A 14,297-nucleotide genomic window follows, 5' to 3' on the forward strand; every position below is an offset into this window, starting at 1 on the left:
AAGCAGGCAGCCCGCTCCATTGGTCGGTCTATAGTGGCAATGGACAGGCACCCGTGGCTTAATCTGTCGGACATCAAGGAGTGTGATAAAACCATCGTCCTTCATGCCCCTGTCTCAGCCACTGGACTTTTTGGCACTGCTGTTAAGAAGGTGGTGGAAAAGTTTAGAGAGCCGAGAACACAGTAGGCTGCCATTAAGAAATATATCCCTCGCCGGGTCCAGGCTCCTCCTGAGTTCTCTGCTCCTTTGCCAGGAATGAGTTCTTGGAGAGAGGAGCAGTGTCCCCCTCCGAGTACTAGGGGCAGAGGCACTGTGCTGGAAAGAAGCCACCACTGTAAAATAAAATCCAAATTTTACGGAAAATAACTGATTTTTTAACGGTCATTTTCTTTTCTTTTAAATTATACTCAAAACTCTGTAAAATTACAAACAACATATGTAAATTAACAACTTGGCTGTTATTTTAAGTATTATGACATTAATGAAAAATTACAGTAATTCACATATTTTTTACAGAAAATTTTCTTAAATTACAAACAAATGTAAAATTACAGAAATAATCAGTAATTAAACAGTAACAAAACAGTTAAATGATAAAACAGTCAAATGAATGGCAGCCAAAAAACCCTGTAGAATTAAATTAAAATATCCTAATTTAAATAAACTGAAAAACACTGTTATTTTACAGGTATTTCCTGAATTACTATGATCAAATACCTTCACTTTAAAAGAAATCGTTAAAAAACGGTCAATGACTGGCAGCAGCGGCTGCCAAACAAAGACTATAAAATTAAAGTAAAATATCCTAATTTAAATAAAGTGCAAAAAACTTTAACAGAAATTTTCTTTAAATGTTAAAAAAAACACTGTTATTTTACAGGTATTTCCTGATTTGATTCAAATGACTGGCAACAGCAGAACATTAAACACTAACAGATCTCTCAAGATCTCAGCATCTTCACTTATTACAGACTTTATTTCTTTTATACAAAGGTTCTTATTGAGAATTAACAAAGATTTAGATGTCAATGTTTTATTGAAAAGAAAGTTTCACCGTTATGGAGGTGAGCGTTTGCTTTAGTTGGGCTCTTGACCCTTGACTTTTTTATGTTAGTTTTTCTCTGACTGCTTTAACTGTGTGTTTCTGATGCATGTTTATTATGGCAAAAAATACAGGAAAAACTCTGATCAGATGATTTTAGCTATTGATGACATAGTTATCATGAAGTGGCCTGATTCACTGCTATCACATAGTGTCAAATTTCTGAGTGTTTTAACTGTTAATTTCATATGATTTACTAACTTTGTGATGTTGTGAAACCATTATGATAACCTAGCATTCTTATTTTTAAGTTATGCAGAAAAAGCCTTTTTTTTTTGAGCACAGAGACATCAATAATCAGCATATGAATCTCAACAATGGTGACAATCAATTAAGCTTTTTTGTGACTTTAGTAGCTTGTTTTGTGACGTTCAGAGTTGATCTGATTTATTTTTTTTTTGGTCACCATTGTTGAGATTCATACGCTGATTTTTGATGTCTGTGTGAGTCTGCATGACCTTGACAAAATGTTTTCTATCTCATCATCTAAAAAATGACCAACATTATCTGTTTTGAGTTTCTCTTGCTTTTTTCTTTTTTGCTTTAACAAATGTGTATCAGAAACACTAGTGTTAAAGAGTCAAGGGTCAAGAGCCCAACTAAAGGAAGCACTAACCACCAGCACAATGACTTCAAATTTTATTATTTTCAATAAAACTTCAGCATCTAAACCTCTGTTAATAGACCAATTTGGTGTTTGCAAACAGCCATGATGTTTTTTTGTGGGCGGAGCCTACCAGGTTGCAGAAAACGACATCAGTAGCAGTCTATGAAAGCCACGGAATAAAAGAATAAAAAGTTAATTTTGAGTTTATATCTCACAATTCTGACTTTTATTTCTTGCAAATCTGAGTTTATATCTCACATTTCTTAGAAGGAAAAACAGAATTGTGTGGCTAAGTTATAGGCTAAGTTTAAAAGTTATCTATGTAAAATGTTATAGGTTTAAATATTATTTCTTGCTGTAACTGCTGTATGTATGTATGTATGTCCTCTATGAACTGCATATGTGAATATTATGTAGACTTACTGTTTACATCAAATTCCTGCTTTAAAGTAGACTAATCATTGCAGGTTTCATCAGTCCAGTCTGTGACTTGCAACATAAACGTCACAGTTTAGCTTCAAAGGACGTCTTCAACGAAGGTATTCTATAAAAAAATGAAGTCTATATTTTTTGCATTCCGATTCCGACATCCAGAGGCACAACAAAAATTTTTCTCTTATTCTCTGGATTTTGCACATTTTCCTCCACTTGCTACCGCTATTTTTCTGCAACCACTATGCGCACACAGCTGCAAGTGACTTAACTGTGACGTCTGCTCCAAATGGGTCTATTATCAACAGGAACTTTAGTATAAAAGAAATAAAGTCTGGATTGTAATAAGTGAAGATGCTGAGATCTAGAGAGATCTGTTAGTGTTTCATGTTCTGTATCGTCTGCTTTGTGGGTCACCATTGTGCTGGAGAGTAGAGCCTGTGCTTCAGTCCAGGATGAGCCAGAAAATATTGGTGTTATGCTGCTTGTTGCTTTATTTCAGAGGCGGTATCATATCGCTCATATGTTCATTCATTCATGTGTGCTCTTTCTGATTAAATACAAGAGATTCACATTTTACAGTCACTGTGTTCTGTTAGTAGCAATTTAGGATATATGTGTAAAACAACAGTGTTTTCTGTAAAAAAAAAAAAGTTTAATGAAAATTTCTGTTAAAGTTTTTTGCACTTTATTTAAATTAGAATATTTTACTTTAATTTTAAGGTTTTTGTTTGGCAGCCGTAGCTGACAGTCATTGACCATTTTTTTACGATTAATTTTTTTACAGTGTAGGTTATATCTCAGAATTGTGACTTTATATCAGGCAATTGCGAGTTTATATCTCAGAATTGTGACTATATCAGGTATTTGCGAGTTTATATCTCAGAATTGTGACTTTATATCAGGCAATTGTGAGAAAAAAAGTCAGAATTGTGAGATAAAACTCACAATTGCGAGATAAAAAGTCAGAATTCTGAGATAAAAAAATCGCAATTACTGTTTTTATTTTTTATTTAGTGGTGGAAACGGGCTTCCATAAGTATGTCATGAAATGAAATATTATAGGTTTTTATTACTGATTCCTACTGTGTTCCTAAATTTCAGAAGTCTAGTTCTGAAAAATGACCTTATAACTGAATTGAGAGCTAAATGCTTTGCTCATGAGAAGAGATTTTCCAATGTGGAAAATGTAAAGCCTGAGATCAGATTTTGTTCATTTTAAATGGTGGATGTTCTGTCCATGATCCAGCAATGAAGTGCAGTTGACATCCTCCTGACTTGGCTAAACATCTCTTGGTTGATGTGGTCTAGTGCGGAGCTCAGCTATCTAGTGGTTTGCTGCTATGACCAGATGACGTTGGTAGTTCCTTCTCTTCTTAATATGCTGATTAGTGAAACTAAATGATTCAAACTAAATAATATACCAAATTCAACATGTTATCTGGCTTTGTTGCCATTTTTTTAAGTTAAAAATAAGGATTGCTATGTTTGCAAGGACCACAATTAATCCCAAGATGCTTTGTAACATCTTCAAATGATTTCCCAGCTGAAAAAGGATGTTATAAGACTTTCAGCTTTTCACATACAAATACACAGCTCCAGAATTGTTGATCTGATTGTTTGCCTTTTTTTTTTTTCTAAGATCCAACTTTGATTATCTGATTTCCTGTACAGCCAACAATGCATATTGAAGCCTAATGAGTAGATTGTAAATGAACATAGCCATTTTAGCAGATATTAATATTGTCTTTTGTGCATTTTTTATTATTATTTCAGAACATCATTGTTTTGTGTGATTTGAAGCAATATCCCTAACTTGATGGATAACATGTCTTTTCAACATGCAAGGTAACAACTCAACAGCAATGAGCAATTAATTGGTGTTCGGACTAATTGTGTTCATAGAGAACATCAGAGACATCATTTTTTGATGTCATATTTTCATGCTAGATCATTGCTGTTAGTGTTGTTCAGTGACTTGTGGTCACATTAAATCACCATGATTTTTGTATAGAGACAGATTTTTGGATTAACATAAATGGACAACAAGACTTGTGTTACAGTCTACACTCTGATGGAACCAAAAGGCTCCAAATCATATCGGCATCTATATTTCACATGCTTTTTGGTTCTTTATTCTTTGATACTGTTTGTGAACATTTGGCTCAGTGTGGTCATTATTTTGGAGAGAGCCCTTCATGAACCAATGTACATTTTTCTGTGCAATCTGTGTGTAAATTATTTGTATGGAGCAACAGGATTTTATCCTAAATTCCTGCATGACTTAATACTGGATTCATATGTGATTCCTTCTTTTATGTGCATGCTCCAAGCTTTTGTGATATACAGTTCAGCTATGTGTGAGTGTACTACATTAGCAGTGATGGCATATGACAGACATGTGGCCATATGCCGACCTTTAGACTATCACTCAAAGATGAACAAAAATACATGTGGCATGTTACTCTTATTCTGTTGGACTGTACCATTTATTTCTATGTTCATTGGAGTCATGTTGTTCAACAGGTTGGCAGTGTGTAAATATCATATTGACAAATTATACTGTGACAGCTGGTCAATGGTAAAGCTCTCATGTGAATCAGTGGTTATTAATAACATCATGGCACTAGTTGTCTTATTATTTTATATTTGTCTTACTGCTTTAATTATAGTGTCTTATATTAAACTTATTGTAGCATGTAAAGCATCATTAGAAAACAAAAGGAAATTTTGGCAGACATGTGTTCCACATATATTTTCATTGATAAATTGTAGTTTTACTGTGTTTTTTGACACAATGTGTAGCAGATATGGTTCAAGCAATGTCCCAGAGAACATGTATGTTGTTTTTAGCTTACTGATGATTATTGTGCCACCTCTATTCAATCCTTTAATCTATGTCTTAAAACTCAAAGAGGTTCGTAAAAGAAGTGTACAATCATGGGTAAATATAATTAAATAAAGAATTATACTTTGTCCTGTTTGCTTTATTATTATATCATGTCACCTCTCAATACATCATCAGTATCGGAAGTATTGATAATTTAGCCCAAAATATCTCAGATTTAGTATAGGTTTGTTTTGTTTGTAACTTCTTTCCATTTATGCACTGTTAAACCTTGCTGTAAAAAAACGGCCAAATTCTGAAAGTAACAAACCATTTTTCATTAAAACAGTAATATACTGTAGAAAAATGGCAGTCGAACAATTTGAGGAAGTCGGTTTCTGCAAATGGAATGAGTTAACATGAGTTTTAATTTAGTGCATGGTATTTTTACAGTAACATACTGTAGATTACAGTAAATAACTGTACAATCAACAGTAAATTATTACAGTATTTTACTGTAAAAAAAGCCTGCCAAGGTCTAACAGTGTGTGTACATTTCTTCCAGAAACATCCTTGGCCATTTTCATTTGTTCCTTCAGTATTGCTTCCACAAGACGTAGTACTGTAGTAGAGTGCTGCAAGGACTTGAGCATGATACCAGACAGATGTCATAGAAAAAAAAATCGTAATTTTTCAATAATCAGTAATTTTTTTGGCAGGCCCCTATAGTGACTGAAGATGATACCATTAGTACGGGTACGTCTCAATCATCTCCCAAGCACACGAATCAGTATATCGTGTATACATCACCACTGTATTAACAGACAGAAACACATTGTTCAACTGTCTTTTAGGCTCATACAAACATCAAGAATCAGCGTATGAACCTCAACGATAGTAACAATCAATAAGAAGCTTTTTTGTGACTTTAGTAGCTTGTTTTGTGATGTTCAGAGTTGATCTGTTTATCTGAAAATTTTGTCACCATTGTTGAGGTTCATACGCTGATTCTTTATGTCTGTGTATCTTGATGGTATTATCTAAATAACTTATGCATAATGCCTCAAAAGCTTTCAAAATATTAAAGCAGGATAGGGTTTATGCAGTAATATTCTAGGGCTTCAATTATGTGAAAGTTATTAAACCCAAACAATGTCTTCAGAGATCAATGAATCTGGCTACCATAATGGTTATTAATCTGGCAGTGAACTAGGTCTGCACGACGTGTGCACCTCCTTTCAAAAAGGTGCTATTTTAGGGCGTACTTTCTTTTAGTGGAAGGGAGCCCTGGCACTCAGTCTATTACATCTGCTAGAAGCCCAGCATCTCTTAGTTGGTCCCCCTCAGGGGCCAAATATGAAGATTCCAAAGCTCAGGCTGAGGATGGCGTATCATCCCCTGCACCTGACACTGACAGAAGGTCTCTCCTGATCAGAATCGCCCAAGGCGAGCTGTTGAGGAGGCATATTAACTCTGAACACCAAATTCTGGTACAGGCCAAGGCGCTGTTAGTGGCATCTCAAAGAGACACAAAATCAGTTTCAAGGTTTACCCTAACTCAACCCTTTTCAAGACAGCTAAAGACACATCTTTTTCATCAGCACTTGACCTATTATTACTAGCACTTACTATTCTGTTATATTCTAATTCAATTTTTTCCTATTTATTTTTTATAAAAAACAAACAAACAAAACAAAACAATACAATCTTGCTATGTGTACTGTGCTAGACTAACTGTGATTTGTCACAGCTTTTTTTGATTGCTTCTATTGTTTTCACCATTTGTAAGTCACTTCTGTCAGGACCACTATTATCAAATATGATTGATAATGCATAGAGTTTGTATTGGCGGTATGGTTCTGTTCTGGGCAAAAACTCTCTGCGCATCCATGCAGCCTAGCATGGATAAGAGCAGGGAGAGCAGCAATAACCCTCCTAGGGTAAACAGAACAGAACCAATATGCAGATATAATTAATGTCAATAATTTAACATGTACACATATTACAAGAATTAATCTGATTCAGGGGAATCATAAGGCCAATCCTGACTGACAAGAGGAGGAGCTGGGGATGGAGGAGGGTAATTAGCTCCTGAGAAATGCGATAGCTAATAATACTGAGGAGCTTATATATGGATGTTGTGATAGGCGTTGTATCCTATAGGTTGACGTGAGCCACCTGGGAGTCAGCTGATGCGAGCTTGACTGATGTGACCTGCCAGAACTGACGCTAGTCTATATTTCAGCTCGTGGAAAAGCTACTTGTGATGAACTCTAATTCTTTATGTGGCTTTCTCTTTTACCACCTGCATTATTATGGTGGTTGTCAGTATATGTTAAAGGTAAAAAACAGATTTTAGTAGTAGTGTGCATTGTTGAATTTATTGGTTTACATTCAAATTTTCTTAAAATACAGTTTTATACTGTAAAATATACATTTTGTTCTGTAAATGTGTTTACAGTTTTCCTGTATTTTTTACAAAATTATTCTGGCAACCACAGCTGCCAAAATTATTTTGTAAAAACTACGGAATTTTTTTTACAGTGTAATGCTGGATTTTGGATAAAAGCGTCTGCTAAATGATTCAATGTAAATGAAATTGTAAAAAGAACAATGTGAAAGAACAGTGCAATTTTTTTTTTTTTTTTTTAGTAGTATTTACGTACTTGATGAGTACTTGCTGTTCTATTGCCCCTTAGTCAAGAAATAAGGTCTTTGGTCAACACAAGCTCAAGATATTTTCATTTTTTATTTAATGCTACTTTTTTAAGCTTTTAAATTTCAGTTTTGTTTTGCTTTTGTATTTCATGCAGATATGTTGCAAATTACATTCCACAGAGTTTTCACAATTTTTGGGCATTAGAATTAATTATAGTTGCACCTGTTTTTAATCCTCTATGGAATAAATGTTTCTGCACTACAAATACTGCAGCAAGAGTGAATGTTTCATAAACTAGAGTAAAACCTAACAAACATAAATAAAGTGAAAGTGTGGCCAAGTATGGCGTCCCATACTTGCAATTTGTGCTCTGCATTTCACTCATCCAAGTGCACACACACACCGTTAACACACATCAGCAGTGGGCAGCCGTTTTTGCTGCAGTGCCCAGCAAGTGATTGGGGGTTAGATGCTTTGCTCAAGGGTAATAAGATTGGAAGAGTAGTGCTGGGCGGTTTGACCAAAAATCTGTATCACGGTTTTTTTTTAAGATTCTGGTGGTTTCACGGTATGTCATGGTTTTTTACTGGACCTTTATTTTGGCATATTTTACTGTCAGGATTACAGGGAATATATTATATAAACATTGTAAAGAAAAATAAAAATGTATTAAAAAATTTAATCAAATCAGTTCATAAAGCTAACAATTTAGTTTAAAATGTATTAAAAATAATTTTAATTTTTTAAATTAAATTAATAATAAGTAGGCTACATTTTTACTGTGCAATTTGTCATTTCAATGAAGACCTTTGAGTTTAATTTTTATTATTATTATTATTATTGTTATTGTTATTATTATTATCTCTATAAATTAATTACACTCTATTTCAAGTTTGCCGAACTTTTATTTTGACAGGGTCTTTACTTCCTGTGTATATGATAAGACAAATGTCGATAGTTTTATCAAATTAAACGGTGAAATGTTCATAATGTGACTCTAAGAGCAGCTCTGCAGATAAAGATCATGTATAGTGAGTGAGACGGCAGACACTGAAATCTTGTCGCGAGCGTCTCTCGTGCTTCAGTATGCGTAGCAGACGAAAATGCGGCGCTCATTCATACAGATTTCAGAGTTCAATAGCAGTCTTTTTTAGCTTTATTATTCACAGACACTAGTCCGTATCGATGTCTGATTCGTTGTACAGCCCTACTTTTGATTTATTCATACAAAAATTGCCAAATTCTGTGACGTTCCGCTTATAAGTTCTATTTGTGACTGGATTCCGTGATTTCATCCGTGTTTTCTGCATCGTGGGAATCTTATGGCTCTACATGGTTTTTGCAGTATTAAAGAGAGTTAGTTTTGGGAGATGTTTATTGTTGTGTTATAAAGTTTCCATTAGTGTAAGAAGGGTATGCAGTTAATCGAAGTCCACTCTCTATATACTCTACATAGCGCTCTTTATGGCCACTGAATAGATACAGCAGCTGTTTCAGCCACGCACCGGTATGGCGGTTTTTGAAAAATACATATCGGTCTCGAAATTGAAACCGGTATACCATATGAACCGGTATACCGCCCAGCACTAATTCTGATTGAGAACAAAGATCAATGGCTGTCTGGCCCTTCTGGCGTCCCATACCCCATATCTGTTGGGAGCTGATCAGAGATAGTTCTTTATGTATTTGATGATGTCAGCCTCAGACGATTCTGGATTTGACTGCTGTACAGCACCTGTATGAAGATGGAACAACTTGTATCACTCATTTTAAGACATTATAAACTACAGCATTAATTACAAGATTTTCAGCCACCATCACTCATACTAACATACTGTAGTAATCCACAAAATAATTAAAGCTCTCTAAACAAGCATGGATAACCACCTAGATCAGTAATCCTCACTATTTCTTTCAAGTAAGCCACACCAGCAGGATAAAGTCAACAAGCAAGTCGCCACAATAAAAAACACGCACATAAATACACATCTGCCTAGTACAATATGCAATGCATTCAGCCACTGCCATTCTAATGATACAAAACTGTTAAGATATCCATTGTTGATATCCATTCACTGATGTCCAATTGACGTTGGTTAGCTTCCCCAGCTCCACCAAAAAAATTACGTCAATTTGACGTCCATACACTGATGTCCAATTGATGTCGAAAAAAACCATCAAATTGACATCAATTTTTTGACGTCCACACACTGATGTCCAATTGATGTTGAGAAAAAAAAAACATCAAATTGACGTCAATTTGACGTCCACACACTGATGTCCAATTGATGCCGAAAAAAACCCATCAAATTGACGTCAATTTTTTTACGTCCACACACTGATGTCCAATTGATGTCGAAAAAAACCCCTGTCAATTTGACGTCCACACACTGATGTCGAAAAAATCCCATCAAATTGACGTCAATTTTTAGACGTCAATTTGACGTCCACACACTGATGTCCAATTGATGTAGAAAAACAACCCCCATCAAATTAACGTCAAAAACTTGACATCCATTTGACGTCCACACAGTGATGTCCAATCGATGTTGAAAAAAAATATCAAATTGATATAAAAAAATCAGGTCAAAAATGCAGATCAAACTGACGTCAAAAATTTGACGTCCATTTGACATCCACACAGCTCTGCAGATGAAGTTCATGTATAGTGAGTGAGGCAGCAGACACTGAAATCTCGTCGCGAGCGTCTCTCGTGCTTCAGTATGCGTAGTAGACGAAAATTTGGCGCTCATTCATACAGACTTCAGATTTCAATAGCAGTCTTTTTTAGCTTTGGGGGTGCTTGAAAAACAGCAGTCCACTAGATACTAGACTCTTTCCGTGCTCAAGGCCAAAGGAGTACTTTGAAAGGCTCGCACGCTCATCTGTGCACGAGATGGAGCGGGACACGGAAAATGAAGTAAGCGCCTTAAGACAACTTTTATTTTCTTTCACACACAGCACAGAGAAACAACTTTCTAATAAAGCGACCAAACTGCCTGTCAAGTGATAGACGAAACTGACAATGGTTTTATCTTTTTTAAACTGAAATGAAAGGCAATATGGATAAACATTCACAGCCACGATGAACACCACACAAATATATAGAATAAAATGATCTAAAAACATTTTGGATCAATAAACCTTAAACATATATATAAATAACTGCAGAAAGGCCACACTGCAGATAGATATGTATTTCACATGTCGGCAAATTGGCTAAATTGCCTGTGCGAGCAAGCTTTAACTCAAACATCGATGCACTGAAAAACAATCAAAAATTAATTTACAGAATTAAATTAGAACAGAATATACCGTTCTAATAAATAAAAATTATTTAAAAAATAAAATGGTCATAATCAAGTCACAAGTGCAAAATGCCTGAACTGCAGGGGAACATATATTCAAAACACAAGCCACAAATAAATTATATAACCCAGAGTGATCAATAAATAAATTAAAATTAAAGAAATTATTAAAATAACAAAAGTATATCCAGAATTGTCTTTTTAACTGCAGAGACAAATGCTAAACTGGAGTGGCAGTCATAGCTAAACATTCACAGCATCCAAAAATCAAATTAGAACCGGCTGAAATGTTTTGAAATCACTTGTAGCCTACCCTGCCTGATTGAGAGAAACAATCCAATCTTTCACGCGATCTGCCTGTGTCCATTTGAGTCTTTTCAAATAGCGCGCTAGTCAACTCGTTAACATTGGCTGGCAGAAGCGCGCCGCAGTGTTGAGTGGTAACTTGCATCTTATGTTTTTTGGATCATCTTTTACCATTTCAAAGTGCATCCAATTCTACACTTTAGATTTTCTTATCCCAGACACTGTTAAAGATTTCATCCCTGCCGCCAAGATGCTCCTCTGTCAGTCACGGTTCATGGAAAGTGAAACTTAAATCTGTCACAGGGGTGGTTGGATTTATTTACGCACATTAAAAATATTTATTAAAAGCTTCTTTCTTTTTACATTTTTTTATAGCATTATCATAATAGGTTTTATATTAACCTATTGGGAGAGAACCGGTAGGTCTATGTGAAATCAGATATTGAGCACCCCCATATCTCGTCTCATAGCCTAAGACCTCTGCAAAGATTCGACTGTGAGATTGGTAGTCGAATCAGGCTCCTCCTATCGAAGCATCGAATCGTCGACTGTTCAGCGTCACCCCTACACTCTACATAGCACTCTTCATGGCCCTTGAATAGATACAGCAGCTGTTTCAGCCACGCACTAGTATGACGGTTTTTGAAAAATACATATCGGTCTCGAAATTGAAACCAGTATACCATATGAACCGGTATACCGCCCAGCACTAGAAAAGAGCACTGTTCATTCACTCCCCCCACCTACATTTCCTGCCGGTACTGAGACTCAAACCCACAGCCTTTGGGTTACAAGTCCTATTCTCTAACTATTAGGCCACAACTGCCTAAATGCTAATATGTTGTAATTGAGCTGTCAAATGAAACTCGCTCCAATGTACAGAACCAATATACAATGGAAAGGTACTGAAAGTATCACTAGAAAAGACCTGAGAGTTTGCTGGGAGCTTTGTGTATGTAGTAGTGTGTATGGAAGCCCGTTTCCACCACTAAATAAAAAAATAAAAACAGTAATTGCGACTTTTTATCTCAGAATTCTGACTTTTTTTCTCACAATTGTGAGTTATAAAGTCAGAACTGCGAGATAAAAACTCGCAATTGCGTGATATAAAGTCAGAACTTTTTTTCCTCGCAATTCAGACTTTTTTTTCAGCAATTCTGACTTTTTTTATCGCAATTGTGAGTTTATATCTCAGAATTGTGACTATATCACGCAATTGCGAGTTTATATCTCAGAATTGGGACTTTATATTAGGCAATTACGAGTTTATATCTCAGAATTGTGAATTTATATCATGCAATTGCGAGTTTATATCTTAGAATTGTGACTTTATATCATGCAATTGCGAGTTTATATCTCAGAATTGTGACTTTATATCACGCAATTGCGAGTTTATATCTCAGAATTGTGACTTTATATCATGCAATTGCGAGTTTATATCTTAGAATTGTGACTATATCAGGCGGTTGCGAGTTTGTATCTCAGAATTGTGACTATATCAGGCGGTTGCAAGTTTATATCTCAGAATTGTGACTTTATATCATACAATTGCGAGTTTATATCTCAGAATTGTGACTTTATATCATACAATTGCAAGTTTATATTTCAGAATTGTGAATATATCACGCAATTGCGAGTTTATATCTTAGAATTGTGACTTTATATCATGCAATTGCGAGTTTATATCCCAGAATTGTGAATTTATATCATGCAATTGCGAGTTTATATCTCAGAATTGTGACTTTATATCAGGCAATTGCGAGTTTATATCTCAGAATTGTGACTTTATATCATGCAATTACGAGTTTATATCTCAGAATTGTGACTTTATATCATGCAATTGCGAGTTTATATCTCAGAATTGTGTTGCGAGTTTATATCTCAGAATTGTGATTATATCAGGCGGTTGCGAGTTTATATCTCAGAATTGCGACTATATCAGGCGGTTGCGAGTTTATATCTCAGAATTGTGACTTTATATCATGCAATTGCAAGTTTATATCTCAGAATTGTGTTGCGAGTTTATATCTCAGAATTGTGACTATATCAGGCGGTTGCGAGTTTGTATCTCAGAATTGTGTTGCTAGTTTATATCTCAGAATTGTGACTTTATAACTCGCAATTTGTGAGAAAAAAAGTCAGAATTGTGAGATATAAACTCGCAATTGCGAGATAAAAAGTCAGAATTCTGAGATAAAAAGTCACAATTACTGTTTTTATTTTTTATTTAGTGGTGGAAACGGGCTTCCATAAGTATGTCATGAAATGAAATATTATAGGTTTTTATTACTGATTCCTACTGCGTTCCTACATTTCAGAAGTCTAGTTCTGAAAAATGACCTTATAACTGAATTGAGAGCTAAATGTTTTGCTCATGAGAAGAGATTTTCCAATGTGGAAAATGTGAAGCCTGAGATCAGATTTTGTTGTTCATTTTAAATGGTGGATGTTCTGTCCATGATTCCGCAATGAAGTGCAGTTGACATCCTCCTGACTTGGCTAAACATCTCTTGGTTGATGTGGTCTAGTGCGGAGCTCAGCTATCTAGTGGTTTGCTGCTATGACCAGATGACGTTGGTAGTTCCTTCTCCACTTAATATGCTGATGAGTGAAACTAAATCATTCAAAGTAAATGATTCAAACTAAATAATATACCAAATTCAACATGTTATTTGGCTTTGTTGCCTTTTTTAAGTTAAAAATAAGGATTACAATGTTTGCAAGGAATTATAATTAATCCCAAGATGTTTTGTACCATCTTCAAATGATTTCCCAGCTGAAAAAGGATGTTATAAGACTTTCAGCTTTTCACATACTAATACACAGCTCCAGAATTGTTGATCTGATTGTTTGCCTTTTTTTTTTCTAAGCTCCAACTTTGATTGTCTGATTTCTTATACAGCCAACAATGGATATTGAAGCCTAATGAGTAGATTGTAAATGAATGTAGACATTTTAGCACATATTAATATTGACTTTTGTGCATTTTTTTTTATTATTATTATTATTTCAGAATATCATTGTTTTGTGTGACTTAAAGCAATATCCATGACTTG

At 35.0% G+C, this 14,297-nt stretch overlaps 1 protein-coding gene across 1 annotated transcript; it reads left to right on the forward strand.

The window, feature by feature from the left end:
• The first annotated feature begins 4,179 nt into the window (after nt 1-4,179).
• On the forward strand, nt 4,180-5,103 carry LOC127504135 (olfactory receptor 2A12-like). Its single transcript, XM_051878579.1, has one exon. It carries the CDS (start codon nt 4,180-4,182, stop codon nt 5,101-5,103), a length of 924 nt encoding a protein of 307 aa, XP_051734539.1.
• The last annotated feature ends 9,194 nt before the right edge of the window (nt 5,104-14,297 follow it).

The sequence above is a fragment of the Ctenopharyngodon idella genome, chromosome 21 (genome assembly GCF_019924925.1).
Source record: "Ctenopharyngodon idella isolate HZGC_01 chromosome 21, HZGC01, whole genome shotgun sequence".
NCBI classification, from domain to species: domain Eukaryota; kingdom Metazoa; phylum Chordata; class Actinopteri; order Cypriniformes; family Xenocyprididae; genus Ctenopharyngodon; species Ctenopharyngodon idella.